General features: G+C 49.7%; 1 protein-coding gene across 9 annotated transcripts in view; it reads left to right on the top strand.

Moving 5' to 3' along the window:
• The window catches only part of LOC144762776 (uncharacterized), a 258,546-nt gene that overhangs the window by 56,043 nt on the left and 186,644 nt on the right, over positions 1 to 15,859 (top strand). For 4 of the 9 annotated variants that reach the window (XR_013596133.1, XM_078648029.1, XM_078648028.1 and 1 more), the window contains exon 3: positions 13,135 to 13,199. The exons of the other annotated variants lie outside the window; for them this stretch is intronic. Coding sequence is in view for 3 of the 4 variants with exons in the window: in XM_078648029.1 (XP_078504155.1) it covers positions 13,135 to 13,199 (65 nt within the window). In the remaining variant the exon portion in view is untranslated. The remainder of the gene's footprint in view (positions 1 to 13,134; positions 13,200 to 15,859) is intronic. 9 annotated transcript variants of the gene reach the window in all.

The raw sequence follows: 15,859 nt of genomic DNA, 5'->3' as shown, positions 1-15,859 counted from the left end.
CTGCAAGGTGATGTCTGGGGGGTCCATGGGACCCCATTTCCCCCTTTCAGGGGGCGTGTTGACAGGATTGTCGCTTAGGCCACTTTTATCAAATCCTTTCACTTTGCAGTCCAAGAAATAAGTGTGCTCCAGTTTCTGAATGAGAAGCAATTTATCAGAAGTTCTAGCCTGACATTTGACCTTTTGTCATGAAACATGCAGCAAATGTGACAAGATAAGCACAACATTTAAAAGCTTCTTTATTGCTCATTCACCTTCTGGACTCAAGCATTATTATTTCTGGTGGTGCTGCAGCTCTCCTACTTCCAGCGTCTGTGCATGCAGTGAGTGTTTAATTTGTTCCTGGTGGTTGCACATGGCGTTGGGCATTCTTTTTCGGGACCGAGATTTAATTTCGATCATCCGACTGACGCAGAATAAGAGCAGAAAAGGAAGAGAAGGCTAGAGAAAAGGAGACCTAGGGAGAAAGAGTTAATGAAAAAGAACCAACAAGGCTGGCATAAAAAGACAGGAGAGGGTGATGGAAGACCAAGGCATGGATGGGGCAGAATCAAAACGAGGCAGCCTTGGTATTCAGGAACCTAAGTGTTCATCGGCGTGGGCGGCAGGCTTCTAAGGAAAACGTTGGGTCTACCACTTTTATTTATTTTGTATTCAGGGCTTTAAGTGGGATAAAAAAACTGGGGGGGTGGCCAATATAATTAAGGGCGTGCTTTAACATTCGCTAAAAGTATAGTGTTCCGCCCCAACTTGTATTTTGCTGTTTCTGTCACTGCATCCAGATGTATGATACAACAAGTAACATCATGCCTACAAGTCAGGACTATTGGCCTTGCCAATGGTTGTTCGTTGCATAGGATAAATAAGCTGCAACTATGGCTTGTTTATGATACTGAAAAAGCTTCCACTTAAAACCCCGGTGAAACCAGGACGATGTTGCTGCTGCTGAGTTTCGAAAAGGGAAATCCAGTGAGAAAATGACTCTCTTTAACCCGTTAACCGCGGCGGTAATTCCACCGCGGTGCGGGCGTTCTATTGCACGGGTGGGGCGCGTCGGCCGTTGGACGTGCGCAGCACTACGAAGGTAGTGTTCGCGACGGCAGCAGGGAAGGGGTTAAAGGATTTCCCTTCCCCTACAACGCTCACCTGGAATGACGTCATGCCTTAATTTCTCCATTAGCGAGAAGTGAGCAGTGTGAGCACCCGCATATCGATGTGACGCTGTCACTGCAGTACGGAAAAGAATGGACCAACTGTGCCAGGGCCCAAAACAGAGCCCAATAGAGACCCGTTTTGAGGCCCCCTTTAAAAAACTGCTGGGGCTCAGCACGGGTGAGACCCGGCCCACTTAAATCCCTGTTTGCATTACAAATTATGCAGTGGTCTCCAGCTTGGGGGATGGATCGGCGCTTCAGAGTTTTCTTGTGGAAGGGTTTTTTGCCTGTGTTGCAGCTGAATTTCTACCGTTTTTGTAGTCTGGCACGCTTCTATGACAAACAGTTATGTTTTTGGAGGGAAAATATTAGATTTGTTCAAAATGAATTCCCACTAGTCTGAGAGTTTTCAACAAAGCCCTAAAGCTGCATAACAAGTAAAAAAAACATTATAAGCCGTGTCACGTCCAGCAGCAAGGAGCTCAGCACAAAAATGCTGTTTTGCATCATGTAGTCCTGACCTTGCGTTGCCTTTTTCGCAGGTTTGACATCTGGCTGTAACTGAAAGGGAGGGTTTTCTAAGAAAAGCGGTATTGTTGACACAATGCCATTTATCTAATGAAACCAAACAAGACTCGAGGGCGGTCTTTGTTTTTCGTTTGCTAGTTGCATGTTCGGGCTAAGGAAAGGGGGTTGTGTTACCGCCACAGTTAGTCTGGTTGCCCAGGTGTTTTGTTTCACCAAGGTACCCCAGTTGGTGAGCGTAGTACATGTCGTGGACAGACATGAGGCTATATCCGTGTTTGGCTAAAAACTTAAGACCTACTTTAAAGTTTGGCTTATGCCCCTTTGCAACTAAACTCAAAATAAGGCCTTAGTTTGCATATACGTGCTCGCGTAAAGCGCTCCGATATCTTCGGGTCGAGTATAAAACTGAAATAGATCATATATCCGGGGTACTTAAATAATTTTATATATTTGGCGAGCTCTTCAGTAGCATGATGTAGTAAGAGCGGTCCTACATATCTCATGATGACGTTAGGAAGCCTCACATAACGTTTAAAAAGTCGACTTTGAGAAGCTCCTAACGCTTGTACAATTGGTGCTGCTCAGCGTGTGTACTCCATCCCCCCCCCCTCATTCCCCCCCTTTCTGATTTGGAATAGTCTACTGATGCCAAAGGCTGAGAATGTCAGGAATGTGCTGTTGCAAGTCCTGATAAAGTTTGCTTTGTTCCCTTAGTGACTTGCTTCATTCAGAAAAGGTGGCTCCCTGGAAGGTTTTAATAGATCTAAGGCGGCAGGGAGGGGCTCGAGCAGTTCTTTCTCCTTTTTTTTTTTTTTCTATTTTTCCACCTGCCCCTTTGAAAATGTGATAGCTTGCGGCCAGTGTGGGGCGGAAAAATTAATCTCTACTTTGTGGCGAAGCAACTTCTTTGCTGCTGTGTATTATAGATTCATTATTAATAAAATGTTAATAATAGCAACTAGTTCACACAGACTTGAATGCCACTTATTCGCCTCGCAATTACAGTACATACACACATTCGTGTTTGGAGTGTTTGTCAGTTCTATTTTTATACTAAATGTATCATGGATAAAGCTCACTCCGTCTAGGAGGCAACGTAGCGTTTACATCGCAGAATATTTTTGAGGATTATTACAGCCTACGTTGGTCAGCTGAACTGCAGAGCGCCGTGTTTTTACAAACTAAAATATAGAGGAAATTCAGGGCCTCCATAAATCTCATGATAGTTGTGAGAATTTGGATCGTTTTTTTTATTTCATTTTTCGTTACATTATCTTAAAATGAGAGCACGTATATTGGGGTCGTACACATTCTCCTGGCTGTTTATTGTTTTATAAAACTTTTGATCTGTATTAAGAGAGACACTGACTACTGTGCTCTATTTACTTTCCTCTTGTAAACTGTTCACAGATGTTTCACAAACGTTACATTTGTTGACAAAGAGGTTGACCTTCTGATACTCTCAGGCTTTCTCTTTGTTTACCGAGTTTAGAGGCCATGCATGTGTACCAGTGCAAGGCCTGACGTACTCTACCCCCCCCCCCCTCCCTGAACTCTATTTAATGAAAGTGGAAGCCTGATCAAAAAGGATACGTTTGAGGAACTGCGGCTGGGTATTGTCATGCAAAATTAATAGTTTGGAGACATAACTAGTGCCTACGAATATTTCAAATTTTTCCAAACCCATGATCAAGACTTGACGGGCCCTTGTGCTCATACAGTGGGAAGGTGCCCCATTTTTATTTAACCTTACTAAAGGCATTTTATGTCATTGCCCGTCCCCCATTTCATGAACTGGAACTATTCCTGCATGCTCTGGAAACAAGCTTTTGCTATGCAATAGGTCTCGTATTTTAGAAACTTGGACCTATTGGTATAGTAAATGATAATGCCTTTTATTACTCCAGGTTTTTTAAACGCATAAACAAAGGCATTATTTACAATGCCAATATCTCAAAATCTCGCAATTGGTAGACCTATTCCATTGCAAATGCTTTTTAAAAAAAACCATATTTTATTGAATAAGAACGACACAGTACATTATTAAGCATTACACCATACACCATACATTTCATATCTAGTCGATGCACGCCCCCACCCGTAAGTATAACACAACCGGGATACATCTACCAGTAACAGCCGTTGGGACATCCTGTGATGCAGGTGCACATTGTTCATTCAAATAGTACTGTGTCCTTGGTGCATGAAGCCGTCGTTTTCATGGCACAGAGATTAAATGAAACTCGTATCAAACCATGACCCTCACCCCCCACCCCCACCCCCTTTTGCTCAGTAACCCCGACCGTATATAGCATTGTGCATCTTTAAGCTCCGCATATCCCCTTCGGTGTCAATTATATATCTATGTCACCCTTGGTCAATACTGCCGCTATCCAGCGCTGCCCATCAGATATGCTCCTATTAAGACAAACTTCCATCACATAGGACTCCTGTAAGATAGCACTCCATAGGTGCAGGGCTCTGTAACCCAGAGACCACTGCCGCAGCCCCATAACTAGCACAGATGGGCGCATTGAGCCATTCAAAAACAGTAACCCCCCTCCCCCCCAACTTGTGCAACATTCCACTGGGTTCAGATCATAGAATAACTTAGTCATAAGGCAAGAATAACAAGCAAGCAGATAGACAGATCCATAGAACTGCATTCGCCCCAAAATCCCACCTACCCCCGGCCTCCCCCTCCCACCTGTTCCAAACCCCTGCATGTAGGTCCCTACGGTCAACCCCCAGGGAGATCAGTAGGCTCAGCTGGGGCATCCAACCACAATCCCCTCTAATCAGCCCACCTCTTCCATATTTTATAATGTTTGCATGGGCATCCACGTGCCAGGAAGATGGGTTGCTCCAGCCCCATATTAAAGTCAAGGCCATTTTTCCAGGCCGATAGTGGTGGAGCCTGGGCATCCCTCCATTTCCTCGCAATATCGCGCTTCGCCAAGGTAAGCCCTAGGAGTAACAAATGGCGCTTGTAGGCATTGCCCCGACCCCCTCCATGACATGTAAGAGAGCAAGCTGGGGCGTACGCGGGAGCTCTCACCACAGGACCTCCGCTAAGCACGAGAACACCCCCCCTCCAGAATCGATCTAACACTGGGCAGGACCACACTGTATGGAAGAACGTGCCCTCCTCTCGACCACACCAAAGGCATTTCGGGGAGGCCACCATTCCTGCCCGCCACAGCCGGACCCTTGTAAAATAGACCTGATGTAGGTACTTAAACTGAATAAGTCAGAGACTCATGGCTATTGCAGCCCCCCGCGGAGCAGCCAGAGCCTCTCTCCAGTCTTCCTCATCCAAAGTGCCTACGTCCTCCCACGTCTTTCTCAACCCGTCCAAGGTCGGCGCACTGTGAGTGACTAGCGATTGATAGCAAAGATCTATCTTCTTGGTCTCCAGATCTCCCATGAAGACCCTGGCCTTCAGGGGGCTAAACTCCGGAAGTGTGGGAACAGCCTCCAGACAGGGGGACAACGCATGGCGGAGCTGTAGGTAGCGGAAGAACTGAGTCCTTGGCATGCCAACCTCCCTCTGGAGCTCCATGAAGGACTTAAGGGTCCCATGATTGACCACATCGCCCAGGGTCGAGACCCCAATGGCATCCCATCCCTTAAAGCCATGCAGGGCCGCCAGCTCTGGCAGGTGCCCATTGTGCCACAGCGGGGTCTCCCTCGTAAGGGTATTCCACCACCCCATACACTTCAGCGATTGTATCCAAATGCGGAAGATCAGCCGTGTGACCAGTGGTAACTCTTTTAATAGAGGTGCCGAGTAGAGCATGGTATGTAGGGAATGTGGATCCATCAGGTGGCGCTCCAGCACGTACGCCGGGTCCCCCCTGTCCCCATACCACCAGTCATTCAGCACAAGGAGGTGGGAGGCATGGTAGTAGGACAGGATATCGGATGTCGCCAGCCCTCCGCAATAGGTGGAGAGGAAGCATTTGCGAATTGCCACCCGTACCACTCCACCCCCCCAAAGGAACTGCCCCAGCGCAGAATTCACCTGCTGAAACCATTTAGGCACAATCGGATATGGGTGGTTCTGTAGCTGATACAGCAACCGGGGGAGTGTGACCATTTTAAAAATAGCCGATCGGCCATAGATGGTAAGAGGCATGCGCGACCAGAGCTTCATATCAGCCCGAGCTCGTTCCCACACCGGCGCCAGATTCCTCTCCCATGCCACCTCCGGCTTGTCTGAGAGGGACACCCCCAGATACTTAAGGCCTCCTTCAGCCCGCTGCAGTGCAGAAACCCAGGACTCCACCATCCCGGGGTCACCCAGTACCCACAGAGTGGACTTCCGGGGGTTCATATACAGTCCGGAGGATTCCCCAAAAATGCGCATGATCTCCAGGATCCTCGGACCTGACTTGTCCGGCTCAGGTAAAAACAAGAGGACATCATCGGCGTATGGCGCGATCCTGTCGGATATGCCAGGTGCCCAATCTAGTCCCTTCAGTTGCGCATCCATTCACACCCAGGCCGCCAGCGGCTCCATCCCTAAAGCAAATAAATATGGCGACAGAGGGCAGCCCTGTCTAGTACCGCGCCTCACCGAGAAGCTAGATGAGGTAGCCCCGGCTACTCTGACCGATGCCGTCAAATCGGTATATAAAAGATGAATATAAGGCAGGACCCGAGGGCCGAAATTGAGTCTGCGCATTAGGGCGAACAGGTAGACCCAGCTGAGGGAGTCAAACACCCGATCCATGTCCGCGAGTAGGAAGGCTGCAGGGACTCCAAGTCTCCTAACCGTCGCCAGTGCCACATGTGCCCTCCGAATATTATGCCGTGTCGCCCGTTGGGGCATAAATCTGGCCTGATCCTGGTGCACTAAGGCTGATAAATGCGGCAAGAGGCGATTTGTCAGTGCCTTAGCCAGTACTTTGGCCTCCACATTTAGCAAGGAAATAGGGCGATAGGAGGCGTGCTGCTCGGGCGGCCTGGCCGGCTTTTGAAACACTACCACCTCCGCATGCCGCCAGTCCGGGGGAAGCCTGCCGCCTCCCTGGATTCTTCCACCACGGCTCGATAGTGTGGAGCCAGCTGAAGGAAGTACCTCTTAAAGAATTCGCTGGGGAATCCGTTCGGGCCAGGTGCCTTCCCGGCATTAAGCTCCCCCAGCGCCCCGCCAAGCTCCTCATCTGACAGGGGAAGGTCAATTGCGGTCTGGTCTCGTCCGAGACCGCCTTGGGCGGAAGGTCTGCGATAAATCTGTCCACCCATTCCTCAGCCAGGCACTCCTGGGGGGGCATAGAGGGCAGCATAATAATCAGCAAAACTGTCTGCTGTAGCCTGGGGGCCCGATAGCGGCGCTCCGCAATCGAGTAATCCCGGAAGGGCCTGGGGACTAAAGGTGCCTTGACAGAGCCTATGTAACATTTTGCCGGACTTGTCTCCCCACTGGCAGATTCTGCTACGTGTCGCCAGCCACAATTGCCTCGCCTCCTCCAATAGGAGGGCGGCGTAGGACTGCTGCGCCTGTAGCAGGCATCTCACCCCTCTACCTCCATCCGCCTCCCCGCTCTGACGTTCCAGCTGCTCAATCTCCGCTACTGCCCTGACCAGCTCCTCCCGGTGCCACCGGCGAGCCGCCGTACACCAGGGTATATCCACACCCCGGAGGGTGGGCTTTATTGCTTCCCAGACCGTTGCCGCTCCCGACACCGAGCCTACATTCGTGGCCAGGAAGTCCGCAATCGCTTCCCTCATGTGATTGTCATATCTTTCGTTCAGTAGATGCCACGCCGAGCGGCGCCATCGGAAAGGCGACCGCCGCCCGTCCATTTGCAGTACTACATAAATGGAGGAGTGGTCTGATAGCCCCCACGGGTGAATACCAGCTGACACCACCCTCGAGGCCACCCCTCTAGGGACAAAGAGGTAATCCAACCTGGAAAAGGACGCATGCACAGATGAAAGGTAAGTGTACCCTCTCTCACTGCCACGGTGGAGCCGCCACGTATCGACCCAATCCAGGCTGGAGGCCCGTGCGTGTTACTTCGTGGGTTGGGTTCCCCCCCACCCCGGCACTCACCCGTCCTACATCTGTCTCGGGAAAGATCCATGACATCATTCCAGTCCCCCCCTTATGGCTGAAATCCCCTCAGGCATGTCGGACCATAGTGTCAGCAACCTTTCTACCAAATGCCACTGCAGAAGAGGTGGGGCGTAGACACAACCAAAGACTATGGGAGCCTCCCCAATGGTTTCCCGGATAAAAACATAGCGCCCCTGCCCATCCACCCACTGTTGTACATGCACATAGGGGACCCTGCGGTGTATGAGAATGGCCACCCCCCTGACCCCTGTGTAAAGCCCGCATGGAAGATTTGTGGATAGCCATAGCGCTGCAGACACAAAACCTTAGAGCCCATCAGGTGAGTCTCTTGCAAGAGGAGAACGTCAGCCCCAACCCTCTTGGCTTGGCGCAGCACCGCTCCCCGTTTAATTTTATCAAGAGGCCCTCGGACATTCCAGCTGACAATGCAGAGTGTACCCACGGACCCCGGGTCAGTCAGCAGTTCACTAGCCATCTAAGAGCATACAATCCCTCTGCCCTATCCTGCAGACCTAATGAAGAGGAAACCCTCCAAATGGAACCCATCACGGAAGCGCAAATAAACCCCTCAACCAAACCGCCCCAACCCCCCACCCCATACCTCAAAAAACTCTGAAGTATCTGTCGCGGTGAGACGGGGACCAAGCCCCCAACTGGGGGACCCGGGCCTATCCCAGAGCTCCCTCAGACAATTTGGAAACAGCATTACACAAGGTCCAATCATGAGGATTCTTCCGCCTGATGACTGCTTGCCGGGGCAGATGCGCCAGTGTCTTGTAGCTGTGACCCCGCGTCTCCCACCACCGCCGGACTACAGGACAGCGACTGCCTCTGGGAACGAGAGCGTCTGCTGCCGCTCCTACGCGGTCTCTGGGAACCTTTCCGCACCCCCTCGTTGAATGAGGAGTCTGAGTGTAGGTCAGGCGGCGTGTGGGGGGTCTTACTCTACAGTTTCATCCGTCCACTTGAATACTTCCTCCGGGGAGTCGAAAAACATGGTGCGGGACTGGAATACCAAGCGGAGGCATGCCGGGAAAAGCAGGGCATAGGGCAGCTTGAGCTCCCGCAGCCGGGCCTTGGCCGCCAGGAAGGACTGGCGCTGCTGCTGTACAAGGCGCGTATATTCAGGGAACACCATGATGCAATGGTTTTCATAAAGCAGGGGTTCCCTGGCCCGAGCCTGTTTCAGGATCGCGTCCCGGTCAAAGTAGTTCAGAAGCTTCGCGATGGCCGGGCGAGGTCAGGCTCCCACTGGCGGCTTCTGAGCGAGCGCTCTGTGCGCCCGCTCGATCACAAAGCAACAGGATAGGGCATCCGGAGGAAACCAGCCTTCCAGCCACTGCGTGAGGAACCGCTCCATGTTGCCAGATTCACATCCCTCAGGAAAGCCCACAAAGCGCCCTCCCTTCGGCGTCCTCCACCCGTAGCGCCAGGCCCCTCTAGGTACTCTCCAGCTTCGCCACCTTCTGCTTGAGGATAGTGACATATTCCTCCACATCCGACACTCGTGCCTCCGTTATGCGGGACACTGCGTTGCGCAAATCCTGTCGCAGAAGCATCACATCCGACCCAACCGCGCCAATCTTCGCGTCCAGCATGTCCCTCGATTGGGTGATCGCTGCCAGCAACGCTGCATTGTCCGGCGGGGTCACCTGCATAGAGCCGGCCGCACCGCCCGCCGTCCCCGGGCCAGTGAAATTATCGATGGGCCCATGCGTGGCTGGACCACTGCCTCCTTTGCCCCTCATTATGGCAAGTTGCCACTGGCACCCCGCCGGGGCCCCCAGGGGCGGACCGGCCACCAACTCGCTTGACCTCAACGATCCGGGCCCTCTGCCGGTTACAGCACCCCCACGCGCCAATGGCCAGCACCTCCAGTACCTGGCGCATGAGCGTATCGCGGTCTGGGCTGCCACGGGAGAGCAAGCGTCGTCGTCCAGCAGGTGAAATGGGGAATCCACGCAGCCAATGCCTCCTTCGCGGCCGCTTCTCCACTCAGTCACCTATCACTGTATGACGGCGTCCCCTCCAGGGCCCCCTCTCCGCCGCGTAGATCCCGCAGGGCCAGCCGTCCCCAGCAGCTCCCCTCGTGTCACCACCAGTCATTCCAGGAGGGTGGCCTTGCCCTTCGCGCCAGGGCCCCAGCGCAATCTCCGGGCTGCGCCTAAAGATGCAGGGTTCGCCGTCAACCCTGGCAGCGCCCACCGCCCCTCAGCGCACCAGCGCGGCCCGACCTAGTCGCCGAGCACCAAACCAGCCACGGAGAAAGGATGGCCGAGGGGGGAGGGGGCCACCACTCTCCATGCTCCGCTGCGCAGCCACCACCACTGCTGCTAAAATTACACCGGGGGTTTTGGCCCTCCGGGCCCCCCGCAGCCGCCGGCACTCCATCCGGGCCAGTCCTGGCCCTATGCGCTGGACGGGGCGCTCCTTCTTTAGTGCCCCACCAGGGGGGCGTCACGCAAAGGGGTCCGGGGCCGATCCGCCCCCCCCCGCAGAGACCCGGCGCCACCAGGCCACAGCAACTGGCCAGCCGCCTGCCGCACTCGCCCAGGTCTCCAGTGCTGCACCTCCCGGCTTCACACGTGGCTGCCAGGCCGCGACCATCCGGAGCTGCCGCGCCGGCTTTCAGACTCTCCGGCTGCCCAGAACGGGGAACGAGGTGTCGCCTCCGGTGTCGGCAGTCGAAGCGCTCCCTCCAGGGCCAATATTCTGTCCGAGGGAGCCAGGATAACTGGAGGATAACTGTAGGGCTGGACGAAGCACTTTAGCACACGTCCGCCATGTCGGCCCGGTAAGCCAAGCCCCATTTGAAAATGCTTTTTAAACAACCTAAGGTGGGGCGTTGAATGCCCACCAAAGAGTTGGTCTGGTCTTTCGCACTTCTTGCTCGCTCCATGCCCCCTGTGGCTTATATAGAAACATTTTCCAGAACTGGCACCAGTCCAGTCCTGATAGCTTTGTAAATATTTCACAAACAAGCCTTGCTGGAAAATCTGCACCCCCAGGACTTGAACCCCCGCACAGCTTTGCGGAAGTACTGCATCAATGCCTTGCTTTTTCAAAACAGAGATGCTGACACAACTCTGCCAATGCACCACAGTCTGATTTTTAGTGCAAAAGTAATGCATGTTATGTCAGGGTAACTAATCTGTGTAACGCGCAGGGTTCAAACCTTGGTGTTGGCTCAACGGCCTGCGATTATTTCCAAATTATGTTGAAGAAAAGCAGTGATCTGATTTTGGGCGCTCTGCTGTGGTCCGTTCTATGGGTGCATGTGGCACCTGGTGAAAGTTGCAAAGTTACATAAAAAAAAAAACGTCTGTCATTGCTAAAGCTGACCCCCCACTAGTGGTCTTTAGATTGATTAACCAAAGAGTTCTCCCGAAGGGCTTATGTGAGCAATACAGAAGGGACAAGGGTAAATAGTCCAGTCTTTATGGGCAGTAACAAATGGAGACAAGAAGGTACCAAGAAAGGACTAACAAGCCTCATAATGAATCTGAAGCTAGCGTTTACAGATGACAATAGCCAATTAAAAATACGGGTGGATAGTGGGCGGGCTTCAAAACCGTACTCCACTACTGCATACCTCGCAGAGAGAGCAGTGCATGCACGCTGCTGCTAGGCTCGACCAAAAAAGGCAGCGGGCATCAAGGCTTGCAACTTAATCATAATTAACATGTTTTACTCTGAAGCCGTGGACACGTCCAACTATGTACCTCCTTGCTCAGTCGCTGATAATTATTTTCCTTGGATTTTTGAACTCTGTGAGCACCTCTTATCTGAAGAGCTGGTTTGCTCATAGTACCTTGCTTTTCAGTAGGCCGGCTTGTTGTGTGTGCCTGCAACTTTTGTGACCAGGTTCATCTGCCATTGTTGCTGTGGCAGTTAGCGCTACTTTTTGTCTGATCTGTGCACATGTTTAAGTGATTATCAGGTGTGCCTGGGCATGTGACTTAGACATTGGCAAGACCATTTCTGCTCTAGTAGCAACCCATGTACACTCTGTGTTTGTGTTACTCCTCCTCCAGTGGGATGGGACAACCAGCAGAAGCTGCTCAACTGTGAGCTGGTCTAATGGGACCATCTCCTCCTTAATGGCTACTTTCAGTACTCCTCAGACCCAGTCCTAGATAAGTGTCCTTTTCTTTCTGTTGCCCAGTGGAGATTTGCTTGTTTCCATTTGCTTTACTACAACGATTCTTACACATTACCTGATGCTGAAAAGCATTTGGGGGATGGTTAGCATGCTTTTACACACATTTTGGACCATGAGTTGGAGCTCATTGGAACACATTTTTGGATTGGCTCCAGGTGTTAGTTTGGTCAACGAGTACTTCGGTAGCTGGACAGAGTAACAAACGTGGAGGTAGTGTAGCACAGCATACTTAATTTCCTAGCAGTAGCAGAAACAGTGGTCCAATCAATATTACAGATATGAAATCTGTGGTTTTTCCTTAGGAGCTAAGTTACCCAAAATATGCATCTCAGTCACTCTCAGTGGAGTGACTTTGATTGCAAACCATTATTTCCACATATTTGGGAGAAACCTTCATTAGAGAGAAAGGAGTGGCTATCGGATACTTTCGTGGATGGAATGGTCTGCAATAGAGAAGCTGTTACGAGATAATCACAATCACATTTCAGATTATTTAGGTTTCATAGGTGGTGCAACTTGTCAGGCTCCCTAGACCGCTCAGCCAATCCTCTGCTTAGCGTTCCCTATTAAATAATGAAATCTGCAGAAGGAAGCTATTGGGTGGATCTTTTGAACGGAGATTTTACTTCCCCATGTTAAGTTGTGGTCTGAAGTGAGGTTTAGATCTTGTTGGGGCAAATAAAACTGGAACTCTGCGCAAATGGTCACACAAATGGCTCGAGGAAATCTTGTTTTTGGTTGTTATTGTAGGTTACACGACTTGCAAATGGGTGACATAGTTAAAGTGAATGTGTCCTTTTTAATGATTCTTTGATGCTGAAGTGATTGACCTTTTTCCCTGTGAAAAGTACTACAGGACTGTTTTTGCGGCGAGTAAGGTGATATAGATTGTGCTCACTAGGTAGTTTTGTGGTCTCACTACAGGCAACTAAAGCAAAAGCACAGGCAGTTACAGACAGCACTGTATACAGTACTACATAGTGCGCTTTCGGTCAGCCCCTTGCTCATAATTTTGTAGCTTTCTTGTCTATCTCAGTTCTATCCTCTGTCCCTACTCTATTAATGGTTTTCCTGCATATATTTGTGTTTCTCCTGCCCCTGCAGCATTTCTTCTTCACCCTGCTTTAGTGCTTTGATGGAATTAGGTGTCTCCTTCCACCTCTGGCATCATGGAACCAATTTTCCTTTTTTTTTTTATATTTTAGTATTTACATCTTATGTAGCAGCCCATGAGAGTGTTTGTCTAGCTGTTTCCTCTGCTTTGTTAGCGGTGAGTATGCTTTTACTTTCTTTTGTTTGCTCCGCAAACCTCACCCACCCAATGTCTCATTGCTCCTCTGCATTTCACCAGTAAAGGATGGCCGGCTTGGTGATTCTCTGGATGTTGTCCTGCAGTACTGTCCTATGCCCCTTTTTCCCCCAGTCTTCTCTCCCTCACTGGTGACCCTTTGTCACTCCATGTTGGCCGAGGCTGTTGGGTTTGCCAATGCAGGTGCTTAAATTTTGCTAGCAAAGGAAAGCGCAGCAACCACCAACTTAAAAGTAGAGCAAACGTTATTCTGTATGCTTTCAAGATGGCTCCGGGTTATGTTGTCATGCACCAAGGAAATCAGTTCTTCTTTTCTCGAACTACCTGGGGTTTTTAGCCAACTTAATCGATGTTACTACTACTGTTGTTTCCTCAGGGACCTTAGCTTGAAACATTGTCACTATCTTACACACATCATTTCAACCATAGACCTATAGACTACAGGAAGGACCCACGCAATAAAAGAGCAAATAAACACAATGTATTCCCACCGATTCTACTTTTATATTTCTTAATTGCAATGTATGTTTTGTTCATAAAATAAAACACAAAATAGCATGGAGGCAAGTCATTGGTTTGCATAGTTTTTAAAAACGGGCACCTTTGGACCCCTGAGATCTATGCTGTTTTTAGCTGTTCCTAAACTTAATAATTAAAAAAATAAACTTCTTAAAAGTCCCAGAGGTTTGCGCTTGCCTTTATCAATGTTTGGGCCGAGAATCATCCCTTGTGCTGAAAAGTCCATACTTGTGTGCGAGAGGTGCTGTGTTCTGGCTCATAGACCCCAGGCTCCATGAAATGTGGACATGAATCCTTCCAGAAAATGTGGACTCTCCAATATCTTAAGTATTTACATAGTAGATACTTTAGATCTCCTGAAAGATTGTCCCTTTCTTCAGGGTTCATTTATTTTAACTGTACCACTTGTTATGGTCATCCGTGAATTAAACACAGTGCCCACCCCTTCACAGGGGTTGCATGGTTTGGTAACCTAAAGGTATCTGGCTATGAACCACCTGCATGGGCTTCTGAACATGGGACAGACCTTGTGCATTGGGTCCCAGCGATCAACGTCCTCTGAAGAGCAACAAAGATGCAGTGAACTTATGATTGTTTGACAGTTTTTGTTCATGCATGGTACAACAAGCCCAACTATTAAAAATCTGCATCCCAAATGGTTTTACTGCAACGATTTTGTGATCAATGTGAAAGTTGCTTGTGAAATACCAAGCGTACCAAAGGATTACAGATTGTTCCTATGCACTTGGTGTCAGACACTGCCAGTGGCTGTTAAATCAGAGTTTCGTGGTTGGAGTCCAATGTAGACATTGTATTTGATTTGCAGTCAACATGTGACAGGAAGTTGGTGTTTAAAGTGCAGGGATCTGTACTCTACAGAATGTATCAAGTATACACTGTTTAAAGGAGATGCACTGTTTCTGAAGGTCCCTGAGAAACCAATATTAGTAAGCCGAAGAGCTTAAAACGATGCTTCTCTGAATGGAAGGAAGAATAAGGTATATGTAACTACCTACGTGGGATATTTGATTGATAATGCCTTTGGTTAGATAGTTGGATGTGCTTCTGCAGATGCGTGGTTTTAACAAAATCATGAATGCTGTGAAACATTTCAGATGGTGCTCAGACTGATTCGGAAAGTGTGATTCCCAATCTAGTGTATTCTCGTGAGGCAGGAAGTTCCAGCATACTGCAGGTCACCACTGATTAGGTGTCTAACTCTGGTGGTTAGTTGACTTAAGGCTCTTGGTGAGGCTCTGTTCCAATGTGCACTGATGAGGCGCTGCTCCTGAATCGGTCAAATGAAACCTCAGAAACCCACCCACGAGTGCACAAAGTGACTGCTAGTTGGGTTTAAGGAGGGAGATAGGCTCCACATCAGCTCACATGACTCCGTAATGCCTCACTACTGTCTTTCCAGCGTTCCAGAGCAGATGTAGTATACTTGTATCTTTTTTGCGTGGAAGCGTGTGTGGATTTTCCTTCTCCCTTTAGTGATGTTGAAGATTGAGAGTAATGCCTCGTGTGAAAGTGGGCCACGGTGAGTTAGCTGGGTCATATATTTTCCCCGAGTGAAGGGAGTATTTTGCATTTACCCTAGTAGTTTGGAGAGCGAACGCCATGTATATAGTTGATAATGGGTATACCTTGCTGTACTTGGGCAGCCAATTTATTGTAAATAAACTCCAGATTGACACTAAGCAGGTAAAATATCTATGCACATACATATGGATGAAGAGACTAATTTCTGATCCTGCGAATACTTCCACACACTGTACCAGGATGTGAGGCCACTCCTTTACAGATCACTGTCAATCCAGACATTCACTTCGAGATGCAGAATATAAAAAACAGGGCTACATAAAGTCTTTTCTTCAGGCGGCCCATTTTAATCTCTGCAGTCTTCATGGACACACTGCCACACATCTTTACTGTGTTCAGTTATTATGTAGTGACAGTGCAATTTACAGTAGAATGCTCTCACCTTGGTTCAAAAAGTTCTTCGTGCAGTTAGTTGCCGCTTAAGGGGAGTCCTCTTTATGGAAGCATTCAATAATTGACAAACCTACTATTGGAGACGGCAGATGCTCAGTAGTAGCTGG

This window comes from Lissotriton helveticus, chromosome 6, assembly GCF_964261635.1.
Source record: "Lissotriton helveticus chromosome 6, aLisHel1.1, whole genome shotgun sequence".
Taxonomy (NCBI): domain Eukaryota; kingdom Metazoa; phylum Chordata; class Amphibia; order Caudata; family Salamandridae; genus Lissotriton; species Lissotriton helveticus.
The sequence above is the reverse complement of the archived record's forward strand: the minus strand, read 5'-3'. Positions and strand labels throughout refer to the sequence as shown.